Below are 22624 nucleotides of genomic sequence, written 5' to 3'. Positions count from 1 at the left end.
GTTTGATCCAAACCCACGGAGGTATGAAGTTTAAATATCGCAAAAATTGAAATTTAATTATTATGATAATATTAAGATGTCTTTAATCGGGCGAGGTTGAGACTAATAAGTCCCCTCTACCACCTAACCCCTCGATAGCGTCAATGCAAACGTTTAAAAACTGTAAATAAAAGTTAACAATACAAAAAATATACAATATATACTATTGGTAAAATGTCAAACAAGATAAACAAGTATATGTGGAACTTTGTGCTGGAAAAGAGATTTATGTTTGTCCGAAAAAACATGAGGATAAGAGCGTAGTACCATTCAGAGAAAAAACCCAGCGCAGGAAAACGACCACACAAGAAGGGGGGTGTGAAAAAATTCGAAACCCTACTGAGTGAAAACTAATGTCATGTTGCACGCAAAATACAACATATTTAATGAGGTAAATAGTATACACAAATATTACGCATGCAAGTAAGACATAAGCGTATACAGGGTGTTCAGGAGGAATCTACAATACTTCAGGAGGTGGTAGGAGAGACAATTTTAAGAATTTTTTGTCCTATAAAAATGGGGTGTTACATACAACGAAAATGTACGCGTATAATTGTCTGAAACAATTAATCTTTTACCTAAATCAAACGTGATCTTTGAGAGAGTATCAATTATACGAGTGCACATTCTCACTCATTTTGAGATTAATTGTTTCAGTTTATTGTAATGGAACACTTCCATCAAAATATCAACTTTTTCTCTCAAATTTAAATTTACGCAGGAAATATTTTATCTTAATGAATCAACAGCTAAATGATTTAATTTTATGAAATTAGTATTTGAAACATGATTCAGGACCTTGTTAAAAGTTTTCAAATTATACTTCGATTCACAGTTCTGAAGATGTTTTTGAAATCATTACACTTAGGAGGTCGACCTGGCAGTAATTCCGTCACATGTTAATTATGGGCATATTTAGAAGGTATTTCGATACTTAATTTTGTTACTGTACCCCAACATCACCTTCATAAATGTTTTTTGATCATGCATAGTGAGTAGTTTTGCAATTATTTTGTATTTTACAATTTTATCGAAATATCCTACTGCACAGTTTCTCTGAAGGTAATTCTGTCACAAATGGAATTGTCCAATTGGCAAATTTTAATCCAACCGTAATTATATTATGCCGTCAAATATCCAGAGTATTAAATTAAATGTTGAAAGGGATGGATGCCCCAGAAAAACCGTTTTCGTGGTAACCACAATATGTGCATTGAAAAAAATGCTTTTGTTGCCATAACTCAGTAGCTAAGGAAATCCGACCCCACGTTTACGCGCAACAATACTTAAAATTGCCTCACCTACTACCCTTGAAGCATTGCAGATTCCTCATGAAACACTTTGTATGTTTCTAGACTGGTTCTTCGTGATTTACGAGGGGAGCCATTGTAAATTTGAAAAATGAAATGAATCTTTGCTTTCTCCTACTGATCAGTGCCACAAATCGCAAGTATTCTACTCCTTTTTTGTCAGAGTAGCCACATTTTTGAGTTCGTTATTGCTTGAACCATGGGTTTCCCGCGGTTCTATTTGCAATTACGAAGACTATTGTTGCTAATCAATTTTGTTTCCCTATCAAATAATCATAGGAAGTTGAATCGCATAAAAAATGACGGAGTTTCCATATTATATTTTCATTTACACATTTGGATGATCTGTAACTGGGAAAGTTCAAAGTGAACCTGAGTATCCACGTAGGATACTTGATGGTTATGAAACAAGAGGTTGAATCTCTGCGCATTGTTAGGATCGTGGTGTGCTGTACGCTATTCACCAGTACGCTATTCACCAGTAAACTGAGGATGCTGGGAAGGATGATGCACCACTCGAATTCGCCCGCGGGCGCCGCCCAGCACCGCTCGTCCGCTTGCGTGGCGCGCAGCACCGCGTACAGCGCCGTGGGCAGCACCGGAAACCCTGCAAACACGAAAAAATATGGGTCACGGTGCACAATGCAGCGCCAGGACGGATGGCATGTTACCGAGGGCAGAAGTTGAGCATGTTTTTGTTCAGACAAAACTAGATGCACATTGGTTACTCCATCTATCAGGTCACCATTCGGTTAAGAGACAAATCGGGTTTGTTTATTATCTATTGTTAATGATGCACTATTCACACAACCTCGATCGTTAACGAAATCCGTATCGTGGTAGGCCTTAACCACAGTCGAAAACGGAAAAGGAAGTATGAATAGAAGGACTATACGATTTTTTGTAAATCTTTTTGGATTTACCTACTTGTCTATAAAACTAGGTTATGTATCTAAATTCATGTATGGGAACTTCGATTTCTAACCAGTTAAAATATTTATTTGAAATTATAAAATAGTTACCTTAATAAATTGTATATTGAGTGATTATGATGATAATAATTAAACCCACCTTAACAATATATATGAGCACGTTAGGTAGGAGAGGTAAGGTGAGATCATATGTTATTTAGCTATGTTCCTGGCTTACCATCAGATATTGTTGGAAAGCAGCGGCATGGACATTTATGAACATGTTCATGAATTTTAAAAGAATGCTTGATCTGTCATTACATAAGAAGCGCTGGAATCGTAGAAGGGTTCCTCCGCAAATTTTACAATGGCTGATGTGTAACGATAGTTAGAATGGATAGGTGCAAAAACTCTGAATGGTCATTGTGTGATGTTGGCATTTTTGCTCATGCTTGTCACTGCCTTGGTCATGTTTAACTCTTAGTATTTGAACACAATGGGTGCTTTCCATTCACCGACACACGTCAACACAAGTCGACTTGCGTCGCTGTTTTTGTGTTCCATTCTATGTGTGTCGCCGATTGTTGTGACACAAGTCAACAAAAGATAACGCGCAGGAATTGGAGAGTTATAAACAGTTACCGCGAGTCGACACTAGTCGACTCGTGAGTAGCATGAATGGAAGGCACCCAATGTGGTGAAAATGAAAAATCATCTTTAACCACCGGGCGAAAGAAAGAAATAATTCTGCTAGTATCAGAGAAGCCTATTAATATCAGATGATGGTAACGCCAAAAAAGCACTAAAAATATAACTCGGTCGCAGAAAAAAATTAACGATGATGTTGACTATTTAAACAACCAACAAGCCATTTTTGCTACCATTTTTGAACCTAAATTGTAATGTTAGGATGACAAAATGACTGATAATATTAATGATAAAGCAGACTGATTTATTTGATTGCTGCTAGTGGCGCCAACACATATTTGCATCGTCACACAGGATATCTGGGCATACCTATATCCCTCCATTAAATTCGACGAAATTGTACTACCCGCAATCGTATATTTCCTCAAGGTGATATAAAAAATATTTAAAGAGTTATTGATTAAAAGTAATAATATCAAAAATTACTCGTAATGGAATTGACTGAACCGACTGTATCAGACTGTATACATAAAGCAACCCTTAAAGTACCTATATTTAAGAAATTATTCGCTGCTTCACGTTACCCGGTGTTATTAACGAATGATACATACTGGGCGTAAGGTGGGTAATCACTCACCCCAACCAATGGCGTAGAATAATATGAGAGACTTCTGTTCTGCGAATGCAGCCGCGATTAGTCGGTGCAGATAAAATCCTTCGCAGAACATCCACATGTAATTGGTCAACCGGAAGTATTTGGTGAGAATCAGCAGGAGTTTGCAGCCACTGCCGTTCTGTGAAGGGAAATGTGCGAGTTAGTGCGTTTTTGAAAGCTACAATAATCGAGTTAAGTTGATTTCGGGTTTACTTAATGATGCAGGGAAACGTTCTCAAACGACAATCAACAGAAAACGGGGGAGGCATCTAGCCGTCATCGTCGAGTTAAAAAAAATGAGCTCCGCATTTCCAGTTGTACCTTCAGCAGCTGTAGCATGAAAGTCATTTACACCGCGATGACCGCTAGATGTCTCCTTCGTTGGAGTTAGTTCAGAGTCCTCTAGGTTGCCCCATAATAACTACGAAGTGTTGTCACCGAAGCCCGCCACTGTTATCACATCAATAATAGGGGATTGAGTTGAAATATTAGCTTCGAGACGAATGGAGTTTATTTTAAATTTTCCAATTGAAAATTAAGGGAAATGTGTAATTCTTCAACGACAAAATGTTATAATTACAGTGGAACCTCATTTATTCTGATCTTAATGGTCCGGCTCTCCGGATTATCGAGATCAAAGATCTGGTCCGATTGGAATACGAGGAATATGAAATTTATTATAAAAATTACGAAAAAAATGGTTCCAAAATACGAGGAATCCACCCAAAAAGAAATTTATTTGCACCCGTGACAATTTCATAAACAATTGGAATTTGTCCTCAGTTTAATGTTGCAGGCCGTATCAGGTAAGGATTTTAATGAGAACATATGGATCACTTTTTACCCCATTATTATTTATTCGTACTTTACATAACTTGAAAATTGCTGAGTATAGAATCGAGTAAGAAATACGTTTTGGTAAAATATTGAGAGTTTAATGAAGCAGTAAGGAGAACGTGAGTCACAAATACGTAAAAAAGATAACGAAGGCATCAATCTAACCAATCTCCCTTATGAATCAAAATGTTCCTACTGGCTGATTCATTAACTCTTTACTGTACGGGAATAATTAATAACTTTACAGCCATTCAATTTTCAGAGTATACTTCTTGTATGATTACAGGTGCACCAATGAGGAATTAGTATTTTTTTTGCATTGGAGTTTACATTTATAATTTTACATAAAATCAAATTACTCTCATTTATAAGCTGCATAAAGAAAGAATTCACATGAGATATAACATTTATGTTTTTTTCAGCCATTTCTTTTTACTTCACATGAAAAAGAAAATTGCTACATATACACAAACAAGAGATTTTCGGAAAATGTAAGTGATGTATAGGCACATTATGGAACTTGTGAAAACAACATTAATGGTTTTTTTATTCCATTAAAAGAAAGTATTGATTTCCGTCGAGTTATTTTTCCGTCAAGTTTTAAACCAATGTCCTTCTAGATGTTGTAAAAATGTATTCGCTGCCTAAAATCTCGTAAGTATTTTGAACTTGAAATGTATTTGGCATGGATAGAAAGACACAGCTAATTATGATTAGATTCCTATTTTCTGTTTCCTTATCCCCTAGAATTCCAACGGGAGTTGTAATCCCGCTGATAATTTATGTAATTGAAAATTAAAGTGACTGTGAGAGTGACTTGTCTCATGAATTCGTGGTTCACTCACTTGCTTCACTATGGAGTTGTCGTCGGTGTCGAATTCCGTGAGGATGACGAGGCACTTGAAGATGATGACGCAAACGGCGTTGGCCAATAGAGAGACGAACAGATTCTTGTGCAAAATGATGCGAGGTACCTGCAGTTGCCTGAATACAGACAGAGGAAGAGCACAAATCGCGTCATCAACATGTTTTGAGAGAAAACAAAATCATCTCCATTTTACATACGTACCTACGTTTCAAGACTCTTGAGTTCGTGAAAACTTGATGGAGAGAAATATCACAAATTTGGTGATGATTTAAAGGTTATAGTTTTTAAAGTCGATCAGTTGAATGGGGATGGAGTTAGATAATATTTCAGGAGGAATTTTAAACAATTTTTTTCTATAAATTGTATTTTTTAGATCAAAACCTAAGGAAATTTGTACTTTTTTCAATAAAATCAGGAAAAACTATTAGTCTGAATTAGATGTAGGCTTTATTGTTCTTAATGATATGGAATAACTCGGTTTATTACAATAAAATCAGAGAAGAAAGGTAACAGTAGTGTGCCATCCTCCAAAGCAGGACCAAGAGGCCAGGGATTCGGTGAGGAATGCAGTGGGAGAAAATTACAGTAAAAGTACTTTGAATAAGACCAAGAGATTAGCACTTTAGCAGAAATAGCTGGACATAATGGAAAAAGAAGCTCAAGATAGAAAATGAACTTACTTAGGATAAGGAGAAATGGGAATGGAGAAATTGGGATGGAGATATATTATAAATACTATTAGTGGAATATTCTAAAATAAAGAATATTCAACTACGTTTTCCCTGGATTTTCCGGAGTTACAAACACATTACCAAGAGAGCGTGTATAATAAAACGTAGTGAGTTAGAGTTCACCTGTAAGCGGCGAAGACGAAGAGCGCCGGGAGGAGTGCCGCGATGGTGAGGGCATATGCCGAGACGGAGACGAGGACGCGGCGCCTCATGGGCGCCACGGCGGCGCACGGCGTGTAGTCGGTCCACTCCTCGCCCACGGTGCCGTTCCCCACGCCCTGGCGACTCCAGCGCCCATCCCACGAGCACGATTTGCGGGCGAACACTACCAAGGAGACAAGGAGAGCCAAATATCAGGGCAGAATAATATCACATTCTCTGGAGTTTACATTGCGTGACCTCATGGTAGACGGGGTGTTTCAGAAGGTATCTGCAATACTTCAGGAAGTGGTAAGGGAGCCAATTTGAAGCATATTTTTTCCCATAAAAATGGGGTGTTGCACCCAATGAAAATGTACGTTTATAATTGAGGGGGTCAGAAGCCAAGTGGTACAAGTGAGTTTAAAAGAATACCGGGACAGGCCTCGGTGATATATTTACGAATTATTTTTTCTCACTGGATTTTTTGCAAAAGTGATTTTGTTTTCTAAATAGAGTTAAGTGCAGAGATTAGGTAAAAAAAACTAAAGAGATCAACTAGACAACAATCTTTAACAATACATTTGTTTTTCCTCTTGATGTCAGCACAGAACAGAGACTGACTCTTATGCTTAAGCCAGTAAGTTTATGTATTTTTTTTTCTATCAATTTCTGTACCTAAATCTGTTTAAGAAGAAATCTCTAGTACCCCCTGGCTTCTCACCCCCTTAATTGTCTGAAATAATTGATGTTTGAGCTTAATTAAACGAGGGCTTTGAGCGAGTATCGACAATACCATTACGCAATCTCACCCTCATATTTTAAAATAAGTCGTTTCAGACAGTCGTAATCGCACATGTTCGTCCAACCTTAATTATTTAATTAATGTCCTTGAATTTCCATAGTATAAAATAAATGTCGTAAAGGATGGATACCAAAGAAAAACCGTTGTTATGGTGAGTGCATCCAAAAAGTGTTTGCTTTGCCATAGCTCTGTAACTAAGGAGCTTCGAATCCATATTTATGGACAAAAAATGCTTTAAATTGCCTCCTCTACCGCCTCCTGCAGTATTGCAGATTCCTCATGCAACACCCTGCATAGAATGAACCAATTTGTAAGTCCCTTGGGTGTTTCTTTATCATGCCGACCCAGCTTTCGACTGCAGGAGTCATTATCCTTGACATTGAATCTTCGAAGGAATTATATTCTCGGGTTCTCGATGGCTAATTTCAACCGGTGGAAAACCCACGAAGAATTCCTTCAACTTGTTTGCCGGGAAAGCTTACGATCATACTTCATCATGGCGCTTTGGTAATGACTCTTACGGTCGAAATCTAGGTTGGTACAACAAAGAAATTTCTTGCGATACTATTCTATGCATCGGGGTGACCACGGTAATAGATTCAAAATTAAATTCCAAGCTGACTTTTGCTGACAAGCTGCCAACAACAATGCTTTTCTACATTTTGACACTGATTCATTATGAGTTACTTCTGGGGAATATGTGTAGGTAGAATAAGGTAGCTGAAGAAGAAAAATCTGCACTCTTATTATGCAGCCGAAACAAGATATTGTGCAACGCTCCATTCTTCCGGGTAGGTGTTTTCTCCGCGGAAGCCTTGGCGGTAACTAACTGTTACCACTTAATCATACACTTACCGCCTTATAAAAAACGTCATCCATGTTCACTCAGCGAGAGATAACTTCAATACTGCTATTTTTGTTAATAATACGAAGAAAAATAATTTTAGATGAAAGCATTCATCACAAATTTTTCAAATCCAAACAAATCATGTGTAAGTGGAGAAAAAAGTCATTACTGTAATGCGTATTTTAAAAAGTAGAAGCTAATAAAGGTTAACTACCCGCACCTATGAAGAATGAATATTAATTTTCAAAGTCGCAAAATTGGCAATGGCCTCCTTTTTCAATAGCCAATTAAGCATTCATAGTCATTATTTCTGAGTTTCTGTTGCCTGATAAAGTTTCATACAGTTAATTTCACGCTGAAAAACAAATTTAAAATAATTACACATATTGCAGTGAATTATTATATTTTGAACAAATTAAGAGTAGGGAGGTAAAATAAATATCATATCGTTCAGGCAATACTGTTCTTAACTACAGGAGAAAAATGATACCTTAATAGGCAAAATCTATTTAAAAATGAACATAAACATCAGAATGCCGCCATATTGGAAATTTGCCTCATTTTAATCCTAAGGGTCTAAAAAAGCCATGTTTCATACCAAATCACTTAAATTGGTGGATTAATTAAGATCGCCTGGGCATTTTTATCAATTGTATTGCTTCTGTCACAATTTGAAGCATTTTCCCACAATTTTGGTAGAAATCGAAGGGCTACAATCGTGAATCTCTACTTCAGCAAACATGGGTGAAGGCTGTGTTAACAAACAGAAATCTCATTCTCTACGGGTTTTCACCGCCTCCGTTGGCTTCTGGCGACAACAGTTTCGCTAACGGACAACAACCGACCAATGAGAGAGCAGCACTGGGATTAAAAAGCCTATATAAGGCGGACATTTTCCGAGTCACTTCACCTTCGACCTGAAGACGCTGACTGCAATGTTAGCGAAACGGCTGTCGCCAAAAGCCAACGGACGCGGTGAAAACCCGAAGAAAATGCAGGGATCAAGATTTCTGTTTGCTAACATAGCCTTCACCCACGTTTGTTGAAGTAGAGATTCACGATTCTAGCCCTTCGATTTCGACCGGAATTGTGGGAAAATACTTCAGATTGTGATTGAAGTATGAAAATTGATAAGGATGTCCTATACGATATAAAAGAATGCAGAGATCATCTGATCAACGCCGCGAAAATCTTCGAACCTACAAACAGAAATATGGGCGGCGCTGCTACTGAGACCGTTTAGAAGATGAAAGAAAAGGCAGAAGTACTCACGGGCGCAGGGTGGTGGCTTGTTCCCGATGCGGATGAAGGCGGGACACGGCGTCTGCTGCACGGTGTTCGGCGGTGCGTCGTCCCAGCAGCGCCATCCATCCCAGGTGCGCGGACACCAGCCGCTCGCTAAGAGAAACGAATGGTGAAATCAGAATATCGATGGCTAAGTACCAACAACACGTATCTCAAAAGTTGGCTGGTCTGAGTAAAATATCGCTAATAAAAAATAAAATTCAAGGAAAAAACAACTCTTTGTTTGCAAATGTACGCTTCTTTTTCAGTATGTGTTTTTCTTTTTTAATATCAATTATAATTATGTGCAATTAAAACAATAATTCAATTTTTTTGCTCTCCTGAAAAGTTGACATTTTTTAGATACGTATATTTAGAACTTAGCCATCGGTTACAATTTTCACGATATAATTTTGATCCGACTCGGGTTTCAACGTAACAACATCACCTTCTGGTTGCTGGTGTCAATAAAAGCATTTGAACTCGGAGGAAGGAGAGGGGGAAATTTGGAGAGAGGATGGGAAAAAGACGCAATAGCCCGAAGAAGGTGATGACGGAAATTGGGTAGAATACTAAAATATAAGGTATTTGAGCTTTTCCACAGTTATTTAAATGCGTACGACTCGTTTCGGCACACAGAGTCTATGCACGCATGTCACTGAAAAGGAATGGAAGATATGGAAGTAGGTACTAGGTAGTCAGGCAAAGAGGAGGTGGGGAAAAGATGTTCTCGAAAGGGTAACTGAGAAAGGAGTGAGAATAGAATCCGCTAGAGTTCTTGGAAAGAATTGCTGGTGGAAAAAACGGTTAACACAAGACACCAGGAGTATTGCTAATTTTTCCTATAAACCAGGCTTCAGTTATCGCCTTTAGGTTTAACTTGGTGAAAATCGCTTACATTCATAAACAAATTAATTGAATGGATCCCATATTATGCCACGACAGCGTAGAAATCCGTGCCCGTTATTGGAAATTGAATGTTTGGTTTGAAAAGTTTAGTTAAAAGTAAAAATTGAAAGATAGTTTCCTGTTCAACATTTCCGTCAATCTGCAAACTGGTACATTATTTTTTTTGCAAAACGGTGTTGAATTTCCAGAGAATTTTCATGTGACCAACCGAGGTTTCGGTAAGTTAATCTATTATTTAGACTACTTGAGGCCATTGTAAGCATTATTTAAAAGTGGGCGGAGTGCGGGTGAGTTTGTGCAACTTCGTCGTTACCATACTTTATGAGAAGTAGTGGGGAGGCTGGAATAATGGTGACTGATTTTCTAAGGGAAAAAAGAGGTGTCGTTGGGTGAGTAGTTAGTAAAGTTACGCGGATAACCTTGATCGGTGAAAAAAAGTCTGTGGAAACTAATGAAAGTTAAGTTGTTTGCGAAATTATGAACATTATTGACCACCATTTTAATGACACGATGGAAATGCAATGCTCCAATATATAAAATATACCCTCTCCGCGTAAGAGGATGAGGAAAAGTCAATATTTGACTTATTTGTTATCCCTCTGGCATTTCATAACATTCATGATGTAATTAATTAAGTTTCCGACTCCCACCATTTTTCATTTCAGTGAATTGCAATCCGCAGGTATAAACGACAAAATCGGTAGGTAGCTAACCAAACAGTCCAAATAATTATTGACGGCCACTGATTAAACCATGACCGTTTAAATAATTTAACACATCATACGCAATGGAATATTTAACATTTCGCTCTCTTATCAGACAAAAAACATGCCCGTTCATAACATCGTGTCCATATTTATTCTCTTGGGTATGGGAAGGTAACAGAAAATTCGAGAGGTTTATTTGATAGCAGAGTGCAATGGGTCTCAAATTCATCCACGTTTGATTGTCAGCTCAGCTGATGTCTGCTGCGTGAGTAAATGCATTCAAAGCGCGAAGTTCTCCTCTTACCCGTGCTCTCGTTGTTGGAGCTCATCCGAGTGCAGCATTCGACCGCGTCGCGGCAGCACTGCTGCCATTTGCCGCGCGCCTCCTCGCCTGCGAAAGACTCCCACAGAGGGCTCCAACGGTCCGCAGCGTCCACCACCACCTGCAGCAGTAGTCACATTCAGCGATGAATGAAATTCTGAGCGGAAGAGTTTTAAGAGGACGCCTGGGATTCGCTTAACCTGGCGTATTTTGTCTTTTTTCGCAACGAATTACTCTTTTAAAACATAAGCTATAATGATGAAATATTCAGGTTATGTGGCGTAGACCTTTTTCAACACTGCCCTTTATCTCAAGCTAAAAAAAATTCATTTACAGGCCTAGTTACTTGGAACATTAGCGCTTACGAGTTAAATAGTGGATGCATACACGTTTTAGGTGGACCGAAACGGAACATGCGAAATACATGAACCAAAATTGAACAGGTTCTGCCCACTGTTCATACAGTCGCATAAGTGGGGTGGTTGTATGGTACATTATTGCGATAATGCATGTGCCAAACATTTAGACATTAACTCATACGGGTCAATGTGCCTTGTAATCAGGCAATAAGATAATGCGGTTAAAATTTTGAAACTTGAGATACAGGAAAATGTTGACTAAGTCAATATTAGAAAACGTAAAACTGGAATGATATAAATCGTACTACACTCCCGATGTGCTTAGAAGCCAATTTTCCTTATAGTTCCACAGCTTCTGACTCTGCTTAGTGGAATTACTCCATGATTGAATTGATAACAATTTTTTAATAGCCCACGAAAGTTTCATTTGCCCAACCGGTTTCTGCACTTACTGCACCATAATCAAGGTAAATCCGCAACTACGTTCCCAAACACCCTTTCTTCTTTTGTCGTTGTCATTGGCTCTAAAATTGGATGGACTCTAAAAATTACTCAAAAGTTCTCGTAATCGAACTCTCTAATGCATAATGCGTGGATGAAGTCCAGAGACAATATGCGAGTTCTGATTTTTAAGATGAAGTAACCGTTGGAAATGGCGCAGTAAGGGCCGAATCCGGGTTAAGTAAATTGAAGGTGTGAAAAATGTTGCTCCCATCTGAATGAGACCTCAAATTTCAGTGGAGGAAAATTATTTAACGTCTAATCTCTAACGTCTCATCATGGTTTCAAGTACACTATTGTTATGGATTGTTTCTAAGATTTATAAGGAAGCATAAGAGAATCTTGAATTCACATTCTCTTCTGCTGATTTAAGCTCAGGGTGAAGGTGATCGTGATCCACTAAATATGATAAGATTAAAACCTAGTTATTGACATCGATAGACATATTACTGCTCGGGCCTCACGGTATAGATGTAATGTTGCTCTTAAACCACATAATTTTGAGATCATTAGTTCAAAAATCATTTGAATTTGAATGCGTCTCACTTACTGAGTGCAATTAATTAGTGCTCCGCTTTGCCATAAATATATAGTCATCTTCTTCATTCTCTGCAGCTATTCCCGGTAAGGTTCGCTGTCCATAACCTTAAGAAACTTCTCACTGCGTTTACCTCTTCCATTGACTACGTTTACATTTTAATTGTCTTGTGAGCATGTGTAATATTCGAAAGATTAAAATTTAACTATAATACTGCAGTTTTAGTGCCATGAATAATTAATTTTATTTATGTAGCTTGATGCTTAAATCTGATGATGACATTCACTTGAAATATTTATCAATGCTTCACTAATGACTTTTATCGCAGCGGTTAGATGAACAGACTGGCTTTGATCTCGACTACTATTAATATAAAATTTATGTATGAGAGAGTTTCCCCATCCGAGAAATTCCCAGTAATTTTTTAAGTCAAACAATGGTCAATTGCGATGGGGAAAGGAGAAAAGTATTTTATTCTCGGAGAGTATAATAGATTGCCAGCTAATTTACACGTATCAACAACACCCTTAGCATCAACATAACGACAAGGTTGTTATGTTTTTCGGAAAGGAAATGTTGCAATTAAAAGGGAACCAAGTTAGGGTACTTAAATCACTGGCGTAATAAATTTAAGTGGAAATACGTAGCTGAGCGTTCGGTATTTCATGTCGTCATTCGACGAAAGCAGATGCCCTAGGGCAGCCAATAACTGGGGGCGCCCAAAATTCTCGGAAGACATTAAGGAGGAAAGAGCGTCGACAACACTCGCCATGAAAAGAAACAGTACCACACCACAGCACGACAAAGAGAACCTCGATATAATGCCTGTATCATTCCTGATGGATGTCCCGCGAGTACATGTGAAACCCTATCTTCGTTTCGCCATAAATTGAATTTGAATGGAGACGCTGATGGGTATCTTGTCTGCGCTCTCTTCACTAGCGGGGCTCCATGGAGACCTGTCACCATGGTAACATTTTTTTATTACTCGAGTCTCATTCCATTGTTCCGACTCCACGTTCGCTTTTCGAACGCGATGAAATGGAGACATCATTCGGAACGTTCGGCACAAAAATGTGTGTCACGTACCTAGGTCCACTTGCTTCACATTCATGTTTGACAAATGTAATTTTTTCTTAGGAACAATGTTTCTTGTTTCTCAACGTTAAACTTCATTCTTAAAGGAAGTCAAACTTAAAAATAATTTTCTTTCACGAAAAAAAAGGTTAAATTAAATGCAATACAATACATAAAAATGTATTGTTACTAAAAAGAGTGTCTTTTAATTGTCATCTGAAGTTTTGTTTTTCAATCACGACCTATTTACGAGCAACTTATAGGTCTATGAAGAGCGCATACGCGGGCTCGGGTTAGGGAAATGTAAGGGATATAAAAATCGGGACTGGAAATCAGGAAAATACCAGGTAGTTCTAATTCTATTCCTGGACAAACTTTAAAGGTGCGACATAAATGTGAAAATGGTAGTTGGATGTGCGGAGTGTTGCTGCTTACGAGTGGGAAGGTGGGAATTTAATTATTTTTTTGTGTTCAAATATAAGGTATCAAGAAGGTGAAGACGAGGACATTGGCGAAAAATTTGGCTCTCATGAAGTTCAAGAGTGCTAAGGTAGCTACTGCGGAAATCAGTGCAAACGATGACCATATTTATGAAAAACCTGCAATCCTAGGATTTGTTTCGTTTTATTTTGTAACGATTTGCGTGACTTAATAGTAGCTCAGATTTAAAACAAAGGCTGCTAAGATTTTTAATTTTGTATTGCTGCTGAGTTACGACTGGAATATGTCACATTCATGTTGTACTCAAAATTCATATTGTACCTACTGAATTTGTGTGAAATTTTGAGCACTTGAAATTGCCGCATACGAGTACTTTGCCATTAATGTATAATCTTCTCCTTTCTCTGCAGCTATTCTCGGCAGGGGTCGGTGTTCCTAACTAGCCTTCAAGTCACTCGATTCTGTGAAGCACATTCAGCCAAACAATTGTTAGCATCTTCATCTAAGCCATATCAATTTCCTTTTCGTGAGTTTTCTTAGCGGGCCAGGTTTCATTGTTATGTGATAGTGCTAGCCGCATAATTGGTTTATATACTTTTCCAATGATTCTGTTCTTAGCCCTGCGATCACATTATACTCCTGACACTTTTTCCATTATTATATAATCAGCGAAATAAAAAAATTGGACGAAATCAGGGACAAGACAGTGAATTCGAAATTGAAAAGACGTTATGAACCTTGTTTCTGTAAACATTTAACGAAGAAAAAATGAGGTGTAGCGGATAATGCTCTTACAGCGTACTACTTAACCAAAATTTAAAATAAACACCCTTCCTATCATATCCTTACATTGGTCCAGATATGTCCTATGCCTCATATTTATAAATTATTTTTAATTCATTAATTTGCAATATTCGTATTTATGGTATTTTCAAATGAATATTTTTTTAAATTTAAAAGTGATATATTAATGCACGTTATTTTCACCATCATTTATTTACAAAAAATCATAAGGAATTATGTTTAAACAAATATGTTTAAAAAACAAACAAGAATCTGTTATGAAAGTACCTGATGATGCCGCCTAGCGGCGAAACATATGGTACAAGTATTAAAGTTAAGTGAAAAATTACGAATATATAATTATTAATATGAATAACTTCCACGAAGTGAAGGTTGACGTTGTTATAATATGTATAAGGCTTTGAAACATTGTCACGGTCACAAAATTTTCACAGCGGATTCAAGCTATTATGTTGATTGAGAGACCCAAACGGTTTACGGGTTACCACAAGTAATGTCTTACAAACGCTATTGTGATCTATCGTTACGAAACAATGCTGTCTTAGGGAAACCACCGTAGAACGAATGCGTTTCTTCGTAGGCTTAGTAGTGCACTTGAAACTTCGACAGCTTAACACGCATGCGTCATTAAAACAACTGTCTATAACGGTAATCATTTGCTAAATCAATTAGAACTCTACAAGTGACCCACGTCAGTTACCAAAAGGTATGCAAACAAATATGATATCAATTAAATAAATGCTCTATATTAATGCAACTGAGTCGGTATTTGAACAATGAATGTCATGCCTCATTGAAAGTAATTATAGCGAATAACCAACTTTAATGTGATTTTATTAAATGGATTTCCGCTAAGCAAATAAGTAATGCTGCATTAACATTTTTGTGGAAAAGTAAAGGTACTCTAATGCAGTTAAGAGTTTTGAGCAGCAGTGTTAATTTGAAAAACGATCAGTTTCATTTTAGTAACAATAGTGGCTTTCAAGCAGAGTGAGTGTGTTTTTTTTTAGTGTCACAATAACCTATTGAATGACAATATTTTTTTAAGCAGCTTTTACTTGCCCATTGATAAAAGTAATGGATACAAAAGTAGTTAACATATGAATCAGAGACCTAAAACTCTCACTAAGCACCAAAAAGTTCTTTAAATCAACCTTTTTCGCCAATCATGTCCTATTTTCAACGGAATCGCCATACAAAAAACATTAAAAATATTCCAACACTGAAACCGATGAAACGGAATCGCGTACATTTCATGGGAAGAAAGTTTACAAGAATTAACCGACTTTAATCATATAAGTACAGTAAAAATCAACACTTATATCAACTGAGATTGGTTCTAGAACATAATTTTAGGGTGAACCATCTTTTACCACATGGAATCGAACCAAATTTCGTTCGACAACAGGAGTTAAATGCGAAATATGTAGCAAACGAGTTTTATCAATGAAGACACCGATGTTTCTCTATTGCTAAAACTTGGCGTTACAGTCTAGGGGGACTCATTGAATGTTTATCTTTTTCATTGCTCTAACCTTGCATGGATATATGACATTAATTACTTCCCCATTTGCAATTTTTGGCTTTCTATACGAGTGTATTGGTGTTGTGGCCTTAGGTCGCTCCACCTGCCTAAAAGTGCACGTATTGATTATGCTATTAAGTGCGTTTTATTATGACCGTGTGGGCTCCATGTGTGTGTGTGTGACACTGTGGAGTGCATGTGGGGATCCTGTTGCATGCTGGTGATTGGCCACCTTAGAGTTAAACTCTTATATTGGCTACCCCCTCCCAAATACCACAGTGGTGGCCTGCACTGTATTATGCGGATGTACTCACCGTGAGGTTGTGTCGCTGTAGCTGCAACACGGTGGGCCCTGGTTGGTCCTCGTTCGGCCACGGGCCCACCACGGACGACCACTTGGCCCCTGGCGCAAACTCAAACTCGTGCATGTAGTGGTAGCAGAGGGCGCACGCGTGCCGCTCGAATACGCTTGGTGGCAGCACTGCCTCGCGACACCTGCACCACCTCGAGGCTGCAGCCGGAGGCTCCTCCCCGAACGCGACCCTCGACAGCGCCACGACCTGGGGACGGAGGAAATGCAAATCAATCGTCAACATCCTTAATGAACGTAGAACATGGACTTAAAAGTGGTGGAAATTTATAACTGTATTATTTTCGCCTCTGCAGCGATCGTCCGCTGCAAGACAGCTCGGAAAGTCGCCCTTTATAAACATTGCTTGAGTAGGGAATTTTACTGGAAAATGGGCATTTTTTTAAATTTATATTCCATTTTCACGGGAAAAACATATTTTACCACATTTTCTTTAGCTTTACCTTGTGACTGTAACTGTTACGGCAATTTCAACTACGATATTCGACCATATCAACGACAAGCATTTCAAACACGCATTTTTCGAAGCTCACTCCCTCGTGAAATGAAAAGAGTGTTTCACATCAAACTGCCTACGCTGCTGCTTCTAGAAAAAGAAGAAGCCATCGAAATACGAAAGATGTTTTATGGTGTCGATGCTGATAAACCTATGGTTTCATAGATGATGTTCTAGCTCGATTAATTTCAAAAGTTGGTAGACGCGTACACTCATTACATTTGAGAGTATATCTTTTGTGGCCATGGTTTCAGAAATGCTAGCGGCAATGACCATTAGTTAAATAAGGCTATCATGTACAACAGTCGATTGAAAATATCTAAAACGTAATTTGCTTCCTCTTTCGGGACACGATAGAGTAGTTTCCTTTATCAAACAAAACGAAAGGCATTGATTGCGATTCGTTACCCACCATTAGTGTATTGATAATGTATAAATTATTTGGCTTTAAAAATCCCAGTTTAGACGAATGTTAATGGCCAATTTTAACGTCATTTGAAAAAGGCCAGATTGGCGCCCATACGATGCCGCTCCACGTGACGTCACAGGGACCTAGATGATAAACTGTAGTCAGGAGTTTTACATCGTCTGGGATTACCAATGGGGCATGAGACAGACAGGCATTACCATGAGGCAGAGAGCTCAGGGAAACATCTCTTAATAATCACCTATTAAAATTGCCTAAGGTCGGAAAGTTTGCCTCGTTTGATAGGCTATAGCCTTTAATAGCTAGCCTTTATTAATAGCTATTAATAATCCTTATTTAATCCAAGCGCTACCTGCTAGTAGGGTACTCTACGCTACCGTCATGCTCGGCAGCAAGCAGCCTGCATCGTAGCGGCGTTCATAGCCTCGCAGCGAGGTGGCCTCATACAGCAGCGTCCAGACGCCACTCGGACTTTTCTCAGCATTCATACTTAGCCTTAGAAAATTTTCACTTTTCATTTAATCGCAAAAAATAGATATCCCCATTTAAAAATCTAAAAGCGTGATATATATACTAAAGGAGTTATAATATTTCGATTTAGGCAATAAAAAATAATAGGAAACCACCCCATTGCAAACAAGAGTGGAAGAAAAGAGAAGTCTTCTAAAAACATCAAGCAGAAGACGGGACGACATAGTTAGCCACATTATGAGACATGGTAGCCTTATTTATAATAATCCTTATTTAAGCCAAGCGCTACCTGCTATCTGGGTCTCTGCTACCTGATAGGAGGCTCTCATAGCCTCCTACCAAGGTGGCCTCAACGGTGGCATTCGGAACCAGGATGACGTCAAACGGGCTTTTCCCCGCATTCATACTTAGCCGTCGCGTTTTCGCGCGCTTGAAAATTTTCACTTTTCATTTAATCGCGAAAAATAGATATCGTCATTTAATAATTTAAAAGCGTGAAATACGTACTCCATTAGTAATAATCTTTCGATTTAGGCAATAAAAAATAATAGGAAACCAACCTATAGTCTGAAATAAAAAATTACCCTTATTTTATTTATGCATTTCAATCGAATCTGCAATATTTGAGACATATTATTATGGTGGGATATTATGCATAAGTCTTCTGAATAGCAAAGTTCAAGGTTATGAAGTTTTAATGGCGTTACCTTTTTAAAATTATTATGGAATAAGGGCATAAATTCTTCAATGAAATCAATGCTTGGACTCATTTTAGTGCCAGCCATTTATCCTCTAACCAACATTGAATTTTTTGATTACATTTCAATGTTCTAACGAGCTATGAGAACTTGCTTTGAAGCTTAGAATTATTAATATTTTCAATACCATTACCATTTACGAGATCTTACCCTGAGCTTTGTATCTCGTATAGCATTTCAGTATCATTGGAAATCTTGACCGTTGTCCGTACAACTTAAAAATTTCAAAATGCTGAATTTTTAAATTATCTTATAAACTCGGAAATTTTTTTATTGCGTTTCATTAATTAACCAATGTTTACAATGTTGAAATCGTTTGGAGTAGCAGATAGAGAGATATTCGGTAGAAAATCACAGTCAAGGAGGGCTTTTTACACAAAGAAGAATCTACTTACAACGGATAATACAAGTATAGAATTGAGACAAAATTCATCGGAAGCTACTGATTGAGCATGTATCTCTATGGTAGCTAAGCTTGGACGTTGACAGGTGGAGGGAAGTCAAAAGTGGAAGCATTCAGTACGTGGTGATACCGAAGAATTATTGAGAGAAAATGGGCGACCGATTACATAATGACAAAGTGCTGAAACGAGTGGTAGAAAAAAATCTTCCAAAAAGAAAATATGGAATAGCTTAGTTGGAAAAATAATGAGGCATGATGGCCTAATGAACACAATTGTAGAAGGAAAGGTGGAAGGGACGGCTACGAATGAGTTACATAAGACAGGTAGTAAAGGATGTAAAAGGGATGAAATACGTCACTATTAAAAAGCCAGCCGATAAGATAGCAGAATTGAGAGCGTCCAACCAATCTTAGAGTTGTTGACTTATGACGATGAAGATTCAAACTCGGATGAATATAATTTCTGCGTCGATAAACGACGTGTCGCATGACGCTTGGTAATAGTCACGTGAGTTAGTCACGAATTGAATAGTCACGTATAGGTTCACAACTTTTCTCTTCTGCGCAGCGAGAACGAGCGCTCTAAACAAATTCTTTCTCCATGGTGTTACCATTGCAAGCTGACGTAGCGTATCAAAAAATATGGAGGTCGTATGTTTCAGTGAGATGAGTATGTCTTGAATTCATGATAAATTAACAATATCCTCTACGGGTATAAGATTTGAAAAATTAGTTTTTTTGCTGGTACAGATTTTTTTCACCGAATTTCATGAATGTGAGCAACTGCTCTATTGAAATCATCAATCCTGCGGTGCGCTTCACTAGGTTCATTCACGAAATCGGACGCCATAATTAATTAATTAGTGGTAGGAATGTATATCTCTAGCACTGATGTCTGAACCCCCAGCCATTGGTTCCTCGCATCGTGACGTCAATTTGCACATCGCTTTAATGATGAGATATAGTGTTAATCTTCACTAATCCAATCATTCTCGTTTATTCGCCCCATATACTATATTTCTAATTATCTCCATCATATGATGATTAGTTATTTAAAAACAGAGATTATAAAGAAAATTGTGGCTCCTGAACCATACGGAAGAAAAAGACAAGAATATAAATTTAAAAGTATCATAGGACCAAATTGATTTAGTTCAGGCTAATTTATAATTATATTTTAGGGTTTAAATATTGATATACCTATTACTTCTGTGGAATAATCTGTTTTAATAAGTACTATATTGTAAAAATAAAAATATAATAAGAGTTTAAAATTATTTTCCTCAAAAATCCATTTAATATGTGTACATTCTACGTCCGACACCAAAAATCCTACGTCCGACACCTTAGAAAAGTATTTCTTGAAGTAAAACTACTCAATCAATATAGGTAAAATTGGTCCCATTTTGAAGCTTAAATTCCATTCAATAATCAAAAATTTTGCGATTTGCATAGGCCCTCACAAATCACAGAGTTTTGAATAAAAGTTTGAAAAAGAATAAAGTACAACTTGTGCACTTTGCGTCCGACACCAAAGAAATTATTTTTTTCCACTAATAATGAAACATTTTTGCAATGGATTATATGTCAAAATGTTCCTAGAAAAGTGGTCTTTCAAGTGATACAACTCACAACTAATTTTAATACTTTAAAGTAAATGATATTTTACAAAACAATGAGAATATTTGTACAAATTCTACGTCCGACACCATGGAACTGCCCCATAGCTAATTAATTAATTATGGCGTCCAAATACGACTAAAATATTCTTGGACTAAAGGGATGGTTATTTCGAAGAATTTCTTGTGATGGAGTCAAGATATTCAGACATTTCGACTTCAGTCCTCGCCTGCCAAACCGAAGGTCGCGGGTTCGAGTCCGGCCTGGATAGGTTGCCCCTTCAAGGACATGGATGTGTGTGATCGTCTGTTGTTGATTGTTATAATGTTCCCGATGAAAAGGCCTCATTGTGCCGTCTTCGGGGGTAATTGAGATAAAACTCTAATATATGTATTCAAACAAACGAATGAGATTGGATGTGTGAAGAAAACAGATCCGGGCACTCGACTTTCTCCAACGTAGATTAAGCAATATAGTCATCGGCGACCGCCATATCGTTTCCATCGGATGAGGTTAGATACCGTTCGTGACCGAATAGGGCAAATGTTGACGCCAGACTCGAGTATCGTCCCAATTCGGACTTTTTCCTCCCCTCACTCTTCATTCTTTGAGGGGGGCTAGAAGTGGACCAGCCAACGTTTCGGCTTTATGTACAGAGAGCGTACAGTACGTGACCGCTGGGAGAGGGAAAGAATGAAGTCGCGCTCGAAAAGTGTTTGCGATTGCCTTGGTGATGAGCACGAATGTTTACCCGTCTCGAGTGGGTTGCCGTGTGCCGCCGCGCGCAGTCCACTCTGCGAGATACGTGCACGTATCGAATTTCGGCGAAAAGCGGCGCACTCTTAGAATGGGCAGCGGAGTTTTTCATGAGGTGACGAAGAAAAAAGCTTTAAGATAACTGTGATATAAGGCTCAGAGAGTAAACGTATACAAGAGCGCACATGACGGCAGCTCAGTGATCAAAGGCGGAGGCCGTCACTGTGATCCTAACTTTGGTATACTTATGGGAAAATGCATTATTACTAATAATAATAAAATAATGATAATAATAATATTTATTGTTCTTAAAATAGTCCATTAAGAGCGTATTGGGTTATACTATGGAGCTACATATAGTAGGAGTATAAGGGGTAAATATGGTGGGATACATCATAGTGAAAGTAACATGAGAATATAAAAGAGAAGAAGTAAGAACATAAGTTATGCACTTTTTGAGGGTTTTTAATATATAGCGAAAAATATTTGCTTAAAAACAGACAAAGAGGCAGAAATATTGAATTATTAGGCTTCGGCATTGAAATGCCGAAGTCCAGAAATTAAGCCTTTAAGCAAATGTAAACATTTGTTGCACCAAAGTTGTTATGCTTCCTCGCGGTCGAACTGTGGAAACAAAACTTCACGGTGGGATTTATCCGCAGATTAAAACAATGGCCAATGAGATCGAGAATGAAAAAGCGGTGGAAAAACTGTTATGGATCATGGTTTGATCTTGGTATTTGTGCTGACGTTAATCACTACCATTGGTTATGTTAAAATCTTATTCTGTTCAGGACGCGATGGTAAACATGAAAAATGATCATCAATCGCTGAGTGAAAGATATGAATAATATGCAATGTAACCATTCGCTGTCTATTAATGTCAGGTAATTGCAACCTCAACATGGTTTATCTTCTAGGTTTACCTACTCATCCCATTAAAAATTTAATGGAATGATGGAACCTGCAGTTGTGCAATTAGTTAAGGTGGAATAGATTTTTTTTATTAAAAATGGAAGAAGTTAGGAGAATGTATGTCATTGGGATCGTGGAAGTCTAGTGTT

The 22624-nt window shown here is 37.9% G+C and overlaps 1 protein-coding gene across 2 annotated transcripts in view; it reads right to left on the bottom strand.

The window, feature by feature from the left end:
• LOC124164141 (calcitonin gene-related peptide type 1 receptor-like) overlaps positions 1-22624 on the bottom strand; it is a 365480-nt gene that overhangs the window by 38292 nt on the left and 304564 nt on the right. For both annotated transcript variants that reach the window (XM_046541332.1, XM_046541333.1), the window contains exons 5-11: positions 16574-16819; positions 10997-11135; positions 9065-9190; positions 6126-6327; positions 5249-5387; positions 3549-3705; positions 1832-1959 (exon numbers count right to left, since the gene is read on the bottom strand). In XM_046541332.1, the coding sequence (XP_046397288.1) occupies positions 1832-1959; positions 3549-3705; positions 5249-5387; positions 6126-6327; positions 9065-9190; positions 10997-11135; positions 16574-16819 (1137 nt within the window). The remainder of the gene's footprint in view (positions 1-1831; positions 1960-3548; positions 3706-5248; positions 5388-6125; positions 6328-9064; positions 9191-10996; positions 11136-16573; positions 16820-22624) is intronic.

Source organism: Ischnura elegans, chromosome 8 (genome assembly GCF_921293095.1).
Source record: "Ischnura elegans chromosome 8, ioIscEleg1.1, whole genome shotgun sequence".
In the NCBI taxonomy this organism is placed as follows: domain Eukaryota; kingdom Metazoa; phylum Arthropoda; class Insecta; order Odonata; family Coenagrionidae; genus Ischnura; species Ischnura elegans.
The sequence above is the reverse complement of the archived record's forward strand: the minus strand, read 5'-3'. Positions and strand labels throughout refer to the sequence as shown.